Source organism: Protopterus annectens, chromosome 8.part0 (genome assembly GCF_019279795.1).
Source record: "Protopterus annectens isolate FY-2018-M chromosome 8.part0, PAN1.0, whole genome shotgun sequence".
Taxonomy (NCBI): domain Eukaryota; kingdom Metazoa; phylum Chordata; order Ceratodontiformes; family Protopteridae; genus Protopterus; species Protopterus annectens.
The window spans coordinates 1,532,947,439-1,532,965,889 of NC_056741.1; the positions used below are offsets into that span (position 1 = coordinate 1,532,947,439).

At 38.4% G+C, this 18,451-nt stretch overlaps 1 protein-coding gene across 6 annotated transcripts in view; it reads left to right on the plus strand.

Moving 5' to 3' along the window:
• FLI1 (Fli-1 proto-oncogene, ETS transcription factor) overlaps window positions 1-18,451 on the plus strand; it is a 695,335-nt gene that overhangs the window by 649,190 nt on the left and 27,694 nt on the right. For all 6 annotated transcript variants that reach the window (XM_044081108.1, XM_044081111.1, XM_044081113.1 and 3 more), the window contains one exon: window positions 4,026-4,091. In XM_044081108.1, coding sequence (XP_043937043.1) covers window positions 4,026-4,091 — 66 coding nt within the window. The remainder of the gene's footprint in view (window positions 1-4,025; window positions 4,092-18,451) is intronic.

Genomic DNA, 18,451 nt, shown 5'->3' on the forward strand with positions numbered 1-18,451 from the left:
ATTCCCCTTGTACAAACACACATCACATACGTACAAACACCACCACTCTCAACACTTGCACACTCACACTCTTACCTACCTACCCTAACCTACACCTAAAACTTCCCAAGACACTCACATACACTCAAATCCCTACCCAAAACCCTTAAAAAACAACACTTACATATATCCACACAACAGCAGGCAAACCATATCCCACAGCACACTGCATCTTACAAACACAGCAATTCCCACGCACTGCACCACCACAACCACAAATTCAAAACTGAATTTAATCAAGTACAGTTTTGCTCAACTGCACTTACGTCATTTTCATCTCAAGATACTGAAATTCGAGATTTCAGTATTTTGAGATAGTAAAGTGCTTATATATATATATATATATATATATATATATATATATATATATATATATATATATATATATAGGTGTGTGTGTGTGTGTGTGTGTGTGTGTGTGTGTGTGTGTGTGTGTGTGCCAAGACAAGGTGGAATAGTTTGGATAGAATCTACGCAGGTGTTTCAGATGAGAACAATAAGCACACGTGGATCTCTGTCTCAGTCATCACAACACTAAACCTAGAAAATGACAGTGAGTTTTTCTGCATCTCCTTTAAAATAAATGGTTTGAAAAAGTAGGAGTTGGATGCCTCTACAACAAACCCAAAGTCTGTCTCCAAGTTACTACCAAATACGCTAAAATGGGTTAGGAAGCATATAAAATCTGAATTCTGCTACTGGGTAAATTTAGTTTCAAAAGTTGGAGCTGAATGACAAGGTGAAGCTGGTGTACCCCGATGTAAGACTTTTTAGCAAATTATTTGTTTACCCACCAGGACAAATTAGGCTTTTCAACAGCCCACTGAACTGGGCAGTGTGCATACATGTATTCCACGGAAAAACATCAACAACAAATGTCCAGGAGAAACTTACCTATTGAAATCCTACACAGGGTAATACAGTGCTTGTCCACTACAACCTTTAATGAGTAATCACTAGAACAGTGCCATTCGCTCATTGATTGGACATTTATAACCATGCCATCAACAAGAGACTGTTCTTTGAACTACTTTATGCTTTCAGTCAGATTCAAAGGGACTTATAACATATCATTAGTCCATACAATCAAAGAGCCCATCGACATTTAAAAAAAAAAAAAAAGGAACACTGCATGTGCAAACTACAGAATAAGCCCTTACAAGTTGTCTTTTCAGAGCTACAGAAAAGTGAGCAACAAATATGTAAATCACAAAAAAAGGGAATTAAGCCACTTACAAGAACTTCACACAGATTTTCACTCCTGTCCAGAAGCTTGTCCACCTCAGCTGTAAGTACCTAGAGTATATTACAAATTAAATAATGTGGAATACAGACAGTTTCCAAAAGTTAGTAACTCAAATTGCATGTTTCTGAACATGGTGTTTGAAAGCTGCCATATCCCTGTTCCTAATTTGAGACATCAAGAAAGTAAAATACTTCTATTTTACCAGCACCAGCTAGTTCCCTTGTTTCTACTGTGTGATATAGAGTTAACTATATAATTTAGTGGGTGAAAGGGAGATAGGAAGGAGAAGATATTTGCAAAGCATTAAATATTATTGTCGTGTTAATGTATATTCACAATCCTGTCATCTCAGTTTTATTTTGCAAATAGATGCTCCTGTTTTTGTCCTGAGCCCAAATCACACAAAAACCCAGCTGAACTCTTGTATGCTCAGCTTACAAATGTGACAATTTATCTGAGCAGATCAATGAGACCCACCTCAGTAAACCAGTCTGTGATACAGAAACCAGTACTGAACATATTGTGTTAGCCCACTTCCATCTGTAATATGTATGCATCAAAACAAGAGGATGACAGTAAGGCTCTGTCCATCTGATGAGTTTGAAATTAGCAGCCCAGTCTTAACATTATTTTTGCACCCTTATTAGTTTTGTATTTATGTACCCCATGCACATTGTGATCCATTATCAATTTTTTGTATTTTGTAAAATTTGCAAATATGTACTTTATACTATGTCTCTGATGGTGACTTTCTGTATGTCACGTACATATGTAATTTCTGCAACATACCTATATATTCCCTGATACAACTACTTAGTTGTCTTTTTCTCACAGACAGCGGTTCGAAAATATCCAGAGTAGTCTGAATAAAATAAAAAATAAATATAAACAAGGAAATAAATTACTGATGATCTGCCATCCAGAATAATTAATATATCTGCAAAACAAAAACAACCGCTGAACTCATAACATTTATCATTAACAAATCCTTGAGAAAACGTATCATGCATCACGTAAACCAGAATTATGGTACAAATCCATACATTTACCTTTCCACAAGGCAGCAGCAAAACTATAAAGGACACTAAATGTATAGCTGACTTAAATCAGCTGGCCAAAGTTTCACAGTTACATGCAACATCATTCACCAGCAGCATTTTTACTTTGTTTAATACATAAAGGTTATAACTTGTCAAGGTGGCTCTTCATACAGCCATCTGCATATTACATAGTAAATATTGCACCGTATTTGGGCAAAATTAAAGTACTAAGTTTTCTATGCATTGATTTCACTGAGGTTGTGAAAATGCAAGGGGAAGTTGTACCTTAGCTCAAGGTTGCTTGACCTCAGATTTTGTAGACATAGAGATGTAGGAGGTGTGGATGGTGTTAGGGGAGCCTGCCCCCCCCGAAAAAATGCTTTTATTTAGTGTTGTATTTTTTAAGTAGATGATGCAAATGGTCTAGCATTCCCATTATGACATTTGTCAGCATGATTATTAACTGTAGACCCACCATCTATTCACCAGAAACCATTTTCCATTGTTTTATGACCTGTTGAAAGCCTCAGCAAAACCTGCAATCTGCTACCAGCACAGCGGAAACATCTTCTGGTAGGGTGACAGAAGATAGTCACAACCACAAAGCATTATGCCACCACCGGGGAAAAGTATAACTTCAATGTTTATTCAACTGAGCTGTGAGAAAGGGATCCTTTGGTGACTTCACATAAAATTATTGGTCAACAAACTAATGCACAATAAATGCATAACAAATCACAGCAACCTTGACTTCCTCCTCATTGTTAAAGGAAAGGCTGTGTAGCAAGATACTAACAGAGAGTGCCACATATTGGTCTGATCACAAGTAAACGAATGTTGCGTCACTTGAAGTTCCACCCTTTCGTCTACATTCCATCTCCCTTTCCCCAAGAAGTTTTGCTATTTGATATTTAACCCTTCCTATCTGTGACCAATCCTTGGACTACATTTTGGATTGTTTCAAAAAATAAAACTAGTCATTGTTAATGTATCTAGGAATAAAATCACTGTCCTATCAGGAGAGGACTGGTGTCAGTGCATGTGTATGCCTTTGGCTTAGGTAATTACCATAACAAAGCAGAATACATTTTGTGTCTATAACAGAAGGAAATGCCAGGAATCAATGCATATATTGACTCCAGAGTGCATATTTTACAACAATCTGAATGGTATTAATGGATGGATTTGTGAGGAAAAAATGGCAGTTCTGGAGTAATGTTCAATACCTGTTGTTGTTGTACCTTTGTGTCATTCTGTTGCCTGGTTTTCATTGTGTCGCAATGCTGGAACAATGAAATAATGTTGCTTTCTCCTTTCCATTAAACTCAGTAGCCAAAAGGAAAACATGTATACATACAATCTTAATACAAATGTGCTTAAAAAACTGCAATATTATGTTGCAAACCAAGAGGTAAGAGTATTGTCATGAGCCTTTGGGATTTTAACATGAGAAGGACTCAAGAACTAGTTTACAGAACAGATCACCTGCATATGATCAGCTGAGTAATGTGTTGCTGCTTCTCTTTATTTATTTATTGATTTATTTATTTATTTATTGATTGATTGATTTATTGATTAATTTATTTATTTATTCATTTTATTTTGTTAACTGTGATTGCTGGCCAAACAGAGATTATTTACAGGGACAAATCTCATGATATGTTCTAAATTCTCTGACCTGTGCTGTTGTTATTTTCTAGAGTCTGCGTATGACACAGTGAGGAGATCTGGTTGGGGCAACAACATAAGTTCTACGGTCAGTAAAAGTAAGTGCCTCTCACTCTCTCCTTTTTGAAAGGCTGCCTTATTAGTTGGGTAATTTTAAGTCAGGAAAAGCTCTGTACTGACGTGCCTGTATTGTTTTGACCTAACAACATTATTACAGCAAGAGTACCCACAGACCTGCATCCCCCCCACATACCACTTCAACATGGTGCTTAAAAATAAAAAGATGGATAGTGAAGTGCAGGGAAAACTGAGTGTAGTGATGTCATGCATATCAAAACCCCACACTTTTCTGACAAGGAGGACAGAATACAGAGCCCAGGAAACATTGCAGCAAGTTCCTAAGTGAGCCTTTCAGAAGTGCATAAACCCAATAGGGCAAGTTCTGACACAAGTTCAAATGGACGAACAGTAAATTGTGAAACTAAGTGATGCAATTGTTAAACATTTTTGTAGGGTCCCACCCTGATATGGGGTTCTTTGCCCCATACCTATGCTGCTTTTGTATGTGTGTTTCTTTCTCTCTCTCTCTGTATATATATATATATATATATATATATATATATATATATATATATGTATTTATAATTTCAGAGTACTTTTTTGACTTTTGCACTTTGTTAAAGTATACTGCTGAAAATTTAAATTGAATGTTTTCTTTGTCGATATCAGGAGATGTCGACTAATGGGTCATGGAATGTTTTTGTGGTGTGTGAGCTAAGTTCACGTGTGGGTAATTTTTTTTTTTTGGGATAGAATAAGAACTGGTTGAAAGGATAAACTGAGAGGTGTGTGTGTGTGTGTGTGTGTGTGTGTGTGTGTGTGTGTGTGTGTGTGTGTGTGTGTGTGTGTGTGGTGCGTGCGTGCATGCGTGTGTGTGTGTGTGTGTGTGTGTGTGTGTGTGTGTGTGTGTGTGTGTGTGTGTGTGTGCTTGTCTTTTGTTGTGGTACTGTTAGGGAAAGGTCCGTCACTATCGCACAGTCACCTCACCCGCACCCTAACTCATCTAACCCGCCCTAACCCTCACGTCCACACAATCGCACACTTAGCTGAACTCGACGCGTAACTTTCCACCACAGCACTGAAAATACCAAAGCAACAGAAATGGACAATCAAATTCTTTCCCTAGGAAAAAATTCGTTTTTCTGTTTCTTCGCTGAAAACGGGTCGATATTCGAACACTCGAAATTTTGAAAATTCGGTGTTCTAATATAGACTCTTGGTCAAACATTTCAATTGCTGATTAGAAAAAAGTTGATAAAGCTGTTCGAAAATGAACTGATTAAATGTACTGGCTTTTCTCCTGTTTGAGATCACAGTACAATGGGGACAGGAAAATTTGACATTTCCTCACTGTAGGGCAATCTTGGAGATGGTATGTATAATCAGCACTGAAAACAATGCTTCTCTTTTTGTTTGATTTTCAATAGGCAGCTGATTTACCAGTTTTGTTTGATCAGTTGCTTTTCAGTATAGTGCATTTTCAATATATGATGGGTTATATGGATGTATACACATGCACACTCACGCACACACACACACACACACACACACACATATATGTATATATATATATATATATATATATATATATATAAACACACACACACACACATACACACATATATATACATATATATATATATATATACATATATATATATTTTTTTTAATTTGACATTTGTTTACCGAGATAGTCTGACTCAGAAATAACCCATTTTTGTGGAAGCCCAGTGAGAAAAGCTCCAATTACGGACATAACATAAAGCATATTACAAATATATTACACTTTCATTGGAAATATAAAGAGGTGTTCCATATTCTTGTGAAAGACAACTCAGCAATTTAATAACAACAGGAGTTGTCTAACAAATAAACAGTATAATACATTTTTTTTTCACAGTGGTAATAATGAGCACATTTCCAAAGAAAAGATATAAACATTGTTTGAAGAGTTGCTGTTGTCTTTCAGCTTTTCCCGGTTAGGAGTCGCCACAGGGCAACTTCGGTCCGCTAATGATTGGCAGTAGATTTTCATGAACACTGAGGTGCCAGCTCGACGTTCAACCTTCAAGAAGGCATGCCCATTCACGCATGTACGCCCACCCAACCATGGTGGACATGCAGACTCTACACAGAAGGCACTCCCCGCACTCCAGCTGAGAATCGAACGGGAAAACCTCTTGCTGTGTGGTAACAACGCTACCGCTGAACCTCCGCGGATAAACATTGTTTGAAGAGTAAGAGGATATATATGTGTGTGCGCATGTGCTTGTGTGTGTGTGTGTGTGTGTGTGTGTGTGTGTGTGTGTGTGTGTGTGTGTGTGTGTGTGTGTGTGTGTGTGTGTGTGTGTGTGTGTGTGTGTGTGTGTGTGTGTGTGTGTGTGTGTGTGTGTGTGTGTGTGTGTGTGTGTGTGTGTGTGTGTGTGTGTGTGTGTGTGTGTGTGCATGTATGTAAATAAATAAATGTATGTACATATACATACTTACTCTGAGATTCCCACACTCTAAGATGGGGTGAAATACAACAAGTTGATGCAGACTATATATACACACATACTTACTTTGAGATTGCTGTACTCTAAGATTGGAGGAATACAACAAGGTGATGCAGACTATATATACACACATACTTACTCTGAGATTGCTGTACTCTAAGATGGGGGGAATACTACAAGGTAATGCAGACTATATATACACACATACTTACTCTGAGAGTCCTATACTCTAAGATGGGGGAATACTACAAGGTGATGCAGACTATATATACACACATACTTACTCTGAGATTGCTATACTCTAAGATGGGGGAAATACTACAAGGCGATGCAGACTAAAATTACACACATACTCTGAGATTGCTGTACTCTAAGATTGGGGGAATATTACAAGGTGATGCAGACTATAGACACATACTCTGAGATTGCTATACTCTAAGATGGGGGATACTACAAGGTGCTGCAGACTATATATACACACATACTTACTCTGAGATTACTATACTCTAAGATGGGGGGATACTACAAGGTGCTGCAGACTATATATACACACATACTTACTCTGAGATTACTATACTCTAAGATGGGGGGATACTACAAGGTGCTGCAGACTATATATACACACATACTTACTCTGAGATTGCTATACTCTAAGATGGGGGGGATACTACAAGGTGCTGCAGACTATATATATATATATATATATATATATATATATATATATATATATACCCACATACTTACTCTACGATCACTATACTCTAAGATGGGGGGATACTACAAGGTGCTGCAGACTATATATATATACACACATACTTACTCTGAGATTGCTATAGTGTAAGATAGGGGGGATACTACAAGGTGCTGCAGACTCATGTTTAACATATATTCCCTCATTCATAGTTCTAAAGCTTGCAATTACAATTCTCAAACTGTCAACAAGAACCCCTAATACACTTATGTCCCTTCTACTCCTTACATATTCCATTTCTGCACCTAATCTAGGTTTGTTGCCTCCATCATTTACAAAGCAACATACATTCTGAAGGGTGGTAAGAGCTACATGGTCTTACCTTATATCTTCACTATTCAGTGAATACGCTTCAGATTCTGTTTGTCTAACATCATAAATATCACAAGCTAAAGAGGCCCAGAAAGGTGCTCTTGAAGGAAATTGCAGGAGAAAATGTATGTGCATAGAGACCTTGCTGCTACCACTTAGATCTTTTCATTGGCTGCCTCAAGAGAGGCATACACTGCTCACCCATGGTCCAGGCTTCTGTACAGAATGCAGTCTCACTTGTATTCGCTTTTTCTGAGGCAGACACAGAATGTCGCCCCAAAAGAATGTCAGGCCTCTATAACTTTATATCGTATTCAATCACAGCTGGACATCAGTTTATAGTCATGTACTGATGTTTCACAAGATGCATTTTCAGACACTTTCCCTTCTCAATAAGCACTTTCTTATCAATCAGTAATTCCATTTATTTTAGTGGAATTACTTCTGAGTGTAGTATTAGTCCTGACCAGGGCGCCTTTTTCTATGGTTGTGAGCTGAGTGCCCATACCACAATGCATGCATCTGCATTTAATTAACTTGATCAGAAATATGTGTCTGAGTGTATGTGATGGCTTAGCAAAGGGCAATGCCATCATTACAACAAACTCATTCTCTGCTTTAGGAATTGGTGAAACCCTAATCCCTTCCACTTCACGAATCAATCTCCAGACAAAGAAAAGGCATCACTTCCAAGAAGGGATATCAGAACTGGACATGGACGTAGAGTAATTGACCGCCTTTGATCAGATTCATTCCCCTTTAGATTATGATAATGCCTTGTTTTCTTGCTAACATTCCTAGTTCATGGTTTTATTAACATTTCTTCTTGGTGTCCACAAAGAGAGGTTTTTAAGGCCTACTTTGGGCCTACCCATCCTAAACAATTTTGTGTCTTTAAAAAGTTCAGGATGCTCACCTTACAGTCTCTTCTCCCATTACCATAAAGGATGCTGTCCTTATGACTCTAGATATAAAGGCTGCCTATCTCCACATCCTTATCTACACAACCCATAGACAATAACTGAGACTTGTTGTGGGGACCCCCGCTTATTGTTCATGGTTTTATCTTGTGCCCCGAACCTTCACTAAATGACTACCATCAATGTTTGTGGATGAAGGGGAGCTAATTTATCTTTAATTGGACAGTTAGCTAATTAAAGCATCCTCCAATGAAGAACTGGAAAAAGTCTCTGTTATACTTTCCATCACCTCATAAGTTTGAGAATCTCTCCCTCAGCCTTCAGAAGTCTCTAGCCAAAATTAAGATCTTGTTGGAATTGGTCCTATACACCAGAACCTGCATGTTCTAATGCTTCTGGAAGCTTCACAAAAGGTTTAACATACTGAATCTTCCTAAATGTCCTACAACACATGTCAATATCCATTCTAATAGTATCCTACACAAAACATCACATAAAAGGTAATAGTATCTGAAAGTATGTGGGCCCACACAGACAGCCATTAGAGATGGGCCCTGAAATTTACAGACATGGTGTACAGAGATGTACAAAACCTCTTTGTATTATGAATAGTAAGCTGTCATTCTGGATTATGATTCATAGACATGGACTGTAGCTCCTAATGGCATTGTACAAAAGTCCAATTGTGTCTATGAATTACACATAGGTGCACATTGTATACATGCTCATTTCAGCTGCATCCCACACCACATCTGTAGCCCAACATCTGCTGTACTGTACTGTACTGGGCTGTGCTATGCTGTACTGTGCTGTACTGTACTGTACTGGGCTGTGCTATGCTGTACTGTGCTGTACTGTACTGTACTGGGCTTTGCTATGCTGCATGACAGAACATACTTTTTGTATGTAGATACCCTGTGCAGTGCTTTGTCATCATGCTTGATTGTGATTCACAAAGAAATCACAGTAATTAGGCAAGACAGCAGAACCAGACCCATTAACATATAATATGGTAATGGGGTATCTGTTGCTGTATGAGCTGGCCAGCATCCCTGTGTGATGGTGAAACATGGAGTTTCACTTTTGTTAGAGCAAGTATGCTGCTGTATGCTAAGTGACATACCATTAGAGAAGGTTATCATGGCACTGCCAAGGGCAATATCATTGTGGGGGATGTGGTTGCTCTTCCATAATGTATTGCATTAGGACTAGCTGTTACTCCTGTGGAGCTGGCTTGCTGAATCACATATGATTCAGAAGGGGTGGTTTGCATATGTATTCTGGGCATGGAGTACAATGCTTACACAATGGACATAAAACATAGTCTTGCCTCACTCTGTAAAACTAATTACGGATCACTAAATGCTTTAATATGCAGGTATATTCAGCACCAAACCTGCCCCTCCATTCATCAGCACTCATGAACAAGACCCAGAGGTCCTTCTTCTTCCCTCCATTAAGCATGAGATGTGCTGGTGGGCACTGCAGTTCAAAGCCAACCTAGGGATTCTGTTCTCCTTCCTGGATCCAAAGAAGACTTACTGCATGGACTATCTACAAATACAGGTCACATATTTCCAGCTCAATAATGAACAGAAATATAAATATAAATATAAAGGAGATGATGGCCATCAGTTATGATCTACAGATTTTCAGATCATTCCTCCAACAAGGCACTTTGCAGGCAGTAACAGACAGCACAACACTTATGAAGTAAATCAATAAAGAGAACATCAATCATTCTTAATCTCTTTCCTAACAGATTGTGCATGTTTGGTAACTATCTATCAGTATGTCTTCAGTCAATCAATTCCACTGCAGGCAGAACACAGTAATGGACCACTGAGGAGCATATATGAATGAGAACTGGTCAGGAAACTTTTTTTTCTAGAGGCAACATCATAATGAGGATACGTTAGCTGATATTAAATGCATCCCTGTACAATCTGCAGCTGCAAGCATTCCACATTTGAGCAAACGACCAGCAAAATAAAATAAATAAACAACAGGCTACTAGCCCAAAAAATTATTGATGGGGGCCAATACTTACATGGGGGAAGCTGTCACCCTCCCCACTTAATAACATCTTTACCTTATGGAGAACTATTACGTTTACATAAGATTTGTAATAACTATGCAGATCTTTATGATGAAATTTTTATGTTTTTGAATTTATCAAAAATGCTCTACCATAAAATTGTTGGTTTAAATATTTTGAATAGGACTAACAATTTTGGTACAGTTAAAAAGAATATTCAAGGGCAAGAGAAAATTTATTTTGTCATAGTTTATAATATTTTAAGTGAAAAAATAGGACAAATATTGCAATATTTTTTCATGTGCCCTTTATTTCTTATAGACGAGGACAACATTTATATGATATGCTTGTTCGGTCTTATTTTGTGTCTCCTAATATAGATTTTATTATTTGTCCTAAGTTACTGTGTTCTTTTCCGTGTAATAATTGTAATATTTGTCAGTTTATAGTATCTGGTTTTAAGATGATTAAAATGTAAGATTTAATCTTTCTGGAACATTTTCTTGTAATACTGAGGGCATTATTTATGCCCTTAGATGGCCCTGCAACCTGTTTTACGTTGGAGAAAGCAACAGACTGTTTAGGATTGGTTTGCAGGAACATGTTAGGGACATTAAGAAGCAAAAAATAAAGAATTCTATTGCTATTCATTTTAAAGAACATCGAATAGTGATTTTACATTGTTACACAGGATTATTCTTGAAAAGGTGTATATTAATTTAAGAGACAGTGATACGTTAAAAGACAGACTTCTTTTAAAAAATAATCTGTTTTTATATTGAAGTATAATACTTTGGTGCCATATGGTTTAAATTGTGAGATTAATTGGGAATATTTGGTTTGATTGTTTTATTGTTTAACTGATCAATTATATTAATTAGTGTTAGATTGTTATGTATGGGGATGTTTTGTATGATTTGTTACTTCTTGAAGGATGCTGAGCTGATGTGCTTAAGTTTTATAATAAAAGTTTTTTTGGGCTAGTAGCCTGTTGTTTATGTATTCCACATTTGAGCCCCTTGTCGAGCAGGATCTCCATTATGTATTCCCAATCGTACCATTAAAAGTAAGAAGAGAAAGGGCAAACATTATTGTAATAGCCATCCTCTGGTCAAAACAAGGCATGATTCTCTTACTAGTTCATTACAGTCCAGGATGATCTGTTAACCCTTCCCTCCCATGACATTTTACTGACGCAGCACAAGAAATCTTTGTTTCACCCCAACCTCAAGAACCTCTTGCAGAAAGCATGGATGGTTTCAGGTTTAGTTTTTTGTTCTCTCCAGAGGAAGCATGCATTTTTCAGAAACCTGAAGACCTAATACTAGAAAGTCATACCCAGGAAAAAGTAAAAATGTTCTTAGTTTGATGCAGTAAAAAATCATGTAAACACAGTTGTCTCATCAATCCATGTGGTACTTCAATATCTCCCTCTGTATGCTTTTATCAAAACCTTGCCTCAGCAAAGTTATTTTTCTGCCATTTCAGCTTGCCTTTTTTGGACCCTCTAGTCTCTACCATCTCCAAGATTAAGCTGTTCTTAAGTGGTACCCTTCACTCTAGGATGCTTAGAGGGCCCATTCTTCCCCATATGACTTGAAATTTGTCATGGAAATACAATACCTTCCTCCCTTTAAACCAGTAGGCTCTTCTGTATTGACAATCCTGCCCTGGAAAACCCTCTTCCTATTAATGCTACCTACCCCCTCCAGGAGGATCTCAGAACTTCAAGTTCTGATGTGTAGGGAGCCTTACACAATTTTCCACGGGGACAGAGTGGCTTTGCTAATGTTAAATGGTGGGAGCTCATGGTTTAGCCTGTGAAGCTTCCATTCTGGCACATTTTTTCATAGCAGTATATCATATTGTTAACAGGTGTTTTTATTTTTGTTTGTTTCTGAACTTTCATGCAACAGCTTATTCCATCATACAGTCCACTGGTCAGTCTGAACTCAACTCTAATAAAAGGCACAAGTACTGGGCCATACTGTTATTCACCTGAAGCCATAGTGCACTGTACATTGGCATTGCTGCCAATGCCCATGACTCTATCAGATACAGTGGCAGTGTGACTGGAGTAGTGTGTAGTCATATAAATCATTACTTACCTTCATAGGCTTTGTGTCCACACTGAACCAAGGTCAGTTTTACTATATGTGACAACCCAAGCACATCACTTTTCATATAAATACAAGAAATGCAGATTCAGTGATAACAGGAATGGCACATATTTCCTACAAGTAGTCTAAACTCCACCCCCTCACTTTTTATTTTGCTCCTGCCCTGATGAACATCAAACTTTCCTCCTCAGCTACTCTCTTAGCCTATTCATATTCCTGAGAGGTGACAGCCCTACAGATCGACTCATTTTTCTCACCTGGTGAAAGCTGACCAGCAGAGGGCAGTGCCATTATCTTCTACATCATCTAATGGCGGACTTGTAATAAACTTGTGTTGTAAGAAACACTAAGAATAACAGAAGGGAGAAAGCATATCATTTTAAGAGTTATGAGGTTTGTATATGCAGCTGTTCCACAGATATTCAGCAGGTAAGGCGTGCATTGCAACCTTTCAGTACTAGAAACCTCACCCAGTGCAACCCCTCAGCATTAGCAAGCCATTTATTTTAACCCTTCAGCATTAGAAATCATGCTCTTGTTTTAACCCTTCAGCATTAGAAATCATGCTCAATGTAAATCCTTACTACTGGCTAGGGGTCTGCTGCAAATCTTTACTTTCAGAAATCGTACCTAGTATAAGCAATCTGCACTGGGTAATTCATTTAGTATAACACCGGCGCTAGAAATTGCACCTTGTCTCTTAGTATAACCCTTAATTACTGAAAAGTCAGTCTGTCTCTTAGTATAACCCTTAATTACTGAAAAGTCAGTCTGTGCAATCTGTCAGCATTAAAATGCACATGTATATGTCACAGTCCAATGCAACACCTGAAGCAGCAAGAAGTCAGTCACATAGCTCAGATTTGCACCATGATATAACATGTGAACTGACACACTGTGGCCGCTCCTGATAATGGCCACCTGCACTATAACGGGTCACCACAGGATGGCACCATTACTGCTCCTTGGCACACTTTGCTTTGGTCATCATTTTTTTCATCTTACCACTGGATATATCTTCCGTCAGTTTATTTACAGATACAATGCATTTCAGCCTATTCTCCATGGAAAGTACTTTTTAACTATTGTAATGTTATTTGTATTTGTTTTCTGGAGTAGAGCACTTATCTCCATGCCTCAGTCGAGGAGCGATGTCTGGTTAAGTGACTCGATCAGAGTCACACCGTTAGACAATGGAGCCTGGGGGAAATCAAACCTTGCACCACTGGACCATGGGAAATTGTTCATTAACAGCTCCTTAATTTTTTAAGCCAACTGACAGGAAATTTCTTACCTCCAGAATCAGAGACAAATCCATAGATAATCAGGGACAACCAGAGACATTTTTCTATATATTACTACTATTATTTTTAGAATTTGACAAAATAAGAATGTGAATTAACATGCATTTTTTAAGTAAATGAAGTCTGTAAGTCTAATTATTGTCATTACTTCTTAAGCTTAACCTTTTCTCCTCTATCACCACTTTTAGGAGGGATTAGAAAGGATAGAAGAAAATTCAGAACCAAAATCTAGGAAGTGCCTGAAAATCAGGTACAGTCGAAAGGCATGATATTCTTAACACTTGTATTATGCCCCTTTTAATATACCTTTGTCACATTTACACTTTTTGCCACTAGAGAGAGCTGTTCACGGAAAATGTCTACCAGTTAACTTAAAGCTAGTACTTCAGAAATGAACTTTTGCTGTCTCTTCTTAAATATGGCTCTTGACTGCATCATCACAAAAGGGATTCTGCATTTTAGTCAGATTTTACATTCTTATTTATATTTTATTGTTAATGGACTGTGGTGCATGAACAATACACAGTAAAAACTGGATGGTAACCTTTGATAGAAACTTTACTGCCTTGTGTCCTTACAGATGTACTGCAGTGTAATTAATCTTTTGTCATGTCCTATCTTTGCACAATTAATCTTAATTTTTCACTCTGTTTTCACATTAATTGTTCTTCTGCTTCAGGTTTACAGCTTTGAAAGGATCAAATGTATATATAGGATTTTTCAATACTTTCTTTGGTTACATAAATGCTGAATTGCATTCCATGTTCTTAACAATAAAGAGTGTTATATTTTGTTGTAACAAATTAGGTTTCCATGTGTACCCTTTCTCAGCTCTTCAATAGACTACTTTCTGCTGTAGAAATATGCTATCATACACTTTGTTTGCCCACTTCCACTACTACATGGCAAACAACCACCTTATTTTACCAGCAGAGGGCAGCAGTACATCAGTTATTTGTAGACAAAATAATTTTTCAAGCAGTCAGTGGCTCTCGCAGGCCTGCTTAGTTGTTTTGTGCATGAGAGACCTTTCAACTTTTAAAACTGTCAGGGGCAGTGCTAATTTTAGCTTAGATTTTTTTTGCTCTGTCTTTGGCTTAGAGTGATTCTGAACAGAAAGAAAATCAACAGGTAATGAAATTTATTAAATCTACAGACTTTTTTTTTTCTTTCTGAAAAATGAATGTTAATTCAGGTCCTCTTATTCTGTCAGCTTTTTATAAACTAGTACTACTAATGTTTACTAAGTGTCTCTGATATGGGACATTTGCCCCTGATTATTTTTTTGCATTGCCTTGATTCAATAGGTAAGCGGTTGAGAACTGTTGCACCTACCGCAACTCTTAGCATACTAAAGGTCTGTGCAGTTATGTATGTGTGTCATCAGTAGCTCCACTCAGGGCATACAGAAATTCCCCTGGCATGCAGGACAGCGTATGTGATGCTGCCAGCTGCAGTATCTGGAGACCTTCCATTATATGCTGTTAGTACCAAAGGCTTTGCTGTGGCCTGCGGCCTGATCTAAAGTTCTTTTATCATACCATAGATCAACTCAGCAAGTAATTGCATGGAGACTGCACTGCCTGACCACTAGAGAGCTATACCATCTAATGACCTTCATGTCTAGAAGACTCCTTGTACTGCGCTGAACTTTGTTTTACTTGGTACTGCATTGCACCTGGCTCATGGATGAAAATGGACTTTGACCAGCCCAGTTACCTGTAGAGTTACCAGCTTGTTAAGAAAGAAAAATAAAAATTGCAAATGTCCTGAGATTTTTAGGACAAAAATATTTCCTAAGTTACCCTCAATAGTTAAATTAAACAATTACTGTATACCTGAATTACCTTAATACTTATATGTATCAGCAGAAATAATTTACATTCTTGTATGGAAGACCTTTTATTTTGGCAATGGTGTGACATACAGTTCCTTGCACTGGTTCTGTGTATGGTTTGTCCTACAAACTCTAATGTTTCCAGACAAAATGTCCGACCTTTGAAAATGGTGGCGATCTTTGTTGTTTGGTTAACAAATAACAAATAAATAAACACAAAACTACCTGACTGAAAAGGAGTAAACCTGACACAGAACAATTAATATGAAACATTTAAAGATATCTGGGCTGGCCTGCAGTTTTGCATTATTGTAAACGTTAGAGGGTATCAGTCCGTATTATTTCAATAAAGGTTTAGGTCAGACTGTAAAAAATGCTATTCAGCATTTGTGTGGATTAAGTTGTTTTTTCTTTCTTTCTTTCCTACTCTACCTCTGGCATGCCTTCCAACTGACCATCAGCTCTCTAGGATTGCTTCTGTAGCTCTGTTTGTTCCCTAGTGTCCACCCTACCCCAGTACTGCCTCCTGAGATTGTGACTATAGCAGTGTGGCATTGTAAAGGACAGGCAGATCAGAGCAGACAACAGCATCATATACACTGTCCTGTATGCCACAGCAGAAATAATTTACATTCTTGTATGGATGACCTTTTATTTTGGCAAAGGTGTGACATACAGATGTTCTTCGTGTTTCACTGTTGCAGTCATTACATTTGGGTAATCTGCTGGCAGGTTGCCCTCAGTTGGCCTGAATTCCAAAGTCTTGCGTCCTGCATTGGTTGCTGTCTCCTCTTCCATGATGTCTGGTCGTCAGGGGTACAAAACAAGCAGCCAATGCCTTTTTCTTTAGTCTTTCTTGCCGCTCGGTGCCCGAAGCAGAAGCAGTTCGCAAGTGCCGGTCGGCCGACTCCTGAAATTTTCGAGTTAGAGTTTCAGAACCAAAGTCTTCACTAAAGCTAAGTACCCCATTGGAGAAACTTTTTTCTTGCTCCATACCGATGTCATAAAAAGTTAATAATTGTATTACTTGTGGGAAGCAAATACCTCATAAGGGTTTTCATTTATACTGTATTCCTTGCTGATCACAATGTGCCTGGCTGTCAGTTTTGTGCTAGATTTAACCAATGCACTATTAAGCATCGGTATATTTATGCTTCAAAATATTTTGGAAACAGATTTAACTACCCTGAAATGTTGTCAGATAGCAGTCTGACTACCAGAGTACACAAAAAATGCAAGGAAAAGGACAGAGACAGACCGTCGAGGTCCAAAACCAACGACGAAGCTTCTCCTAAGCCAGTTGCCGGTACGCCGGTACTCAGTGAGGCGCTTTCGCAGCCCCTGATACCCGCTACTTTCGAGTTGCAGGCCCCTACTGAGACCCATGTGGAGTCCGGCACGCCGTGAGATCCTCAAAGTATTGTACCCATGGATGTCTGTCCCTCGGATGTGTCCAGAGCCGCTGAGCAGGCACCGACTTCTGAGGGTGTATTCAAGCCTCAACATTTTTATATAAAACCAAAGCCAGCTTCAAAATCAAAGACAAAAGCAACTTCTAAAGCTAAAAAACTGATGCATGAGCCACATGCACAGGCCTCTATGCCCAAAAAACAGATGATCAAAATGGCTGAAGACCTAATTACCTTGATCAGGGGTTCCCAACCCCCTCCTGATAAGAGGCCTAGGCAAGACATTGATTATGAATCTTCAGATCAGGTTTCTATTTCTTCTGATTCCTCTTTTGATCAGGAATTATCTATGCCTCCCTATGAGGATTCTGATGCAGAGGAATCTATCCCATCTGCATCACCTCCTGAGGATTATTCATTTGGAGAAACCTTGCATACTTTGAGGGAGCATTTTCACTGGGAGAGTCAAGATTTCTCAGAATCAAAAAAGAGGCTCAGGGATTTCCTTCTTCTCCCTCAGCATAGGCCTTTAGCCATACCTCCTGTTTTAGATGCTGTGGATGATGTGTTTTCGGAGTCAAGCTTAACTCCAGACTCCTTACCTCTGGCTCCCAGCAAGCCAGACAGATATTACAGGGTCCCTGACTCACACAAATTTTTATTTAGAAACCCTGCTGCTAAAACTATTTCACAGGGTCCAAAGGGGGTTAAGGCATCAACAGCAAAAAAATCCTACCCCCTCTGACAGAGATTCAAGGGCACTGGATAGATGGGGAAAGAAGGTTTATACATCTGCAACCTTGCCAATTAGGGCCTTAAACTGCCAGTTTCATATGCTCAAGCATCAACAACATGTTATGGGATTGCTGAAACAGAAAATTATGTTGATTTCTGAATGTGCAGAAAATAAAGAATTGCAGGAATTATTGCATGCAGCAGAACAAGTTGGCAAGCATACTTTGCAATGTGGTTTTGATTCCTTAGAGGCCTCCTGCAGGGCCGCAGTTACTGGATCTGTGATTAGGAGGCATGCCTGGCTAAAAGAGCAAAATCTGCCTGATCATGTTAAAGCTAAATTACTGGATGCACCATTACAGCATGATACTCTGTTTGGTATTAAAGCAGAAGAGGTTTTAAAGAAAATGGAGGACAAAGCTAAGTCTATGTAAACTGTAAAAGACTTCTTACAAGTGCAGCCACCAAGATTCAGTA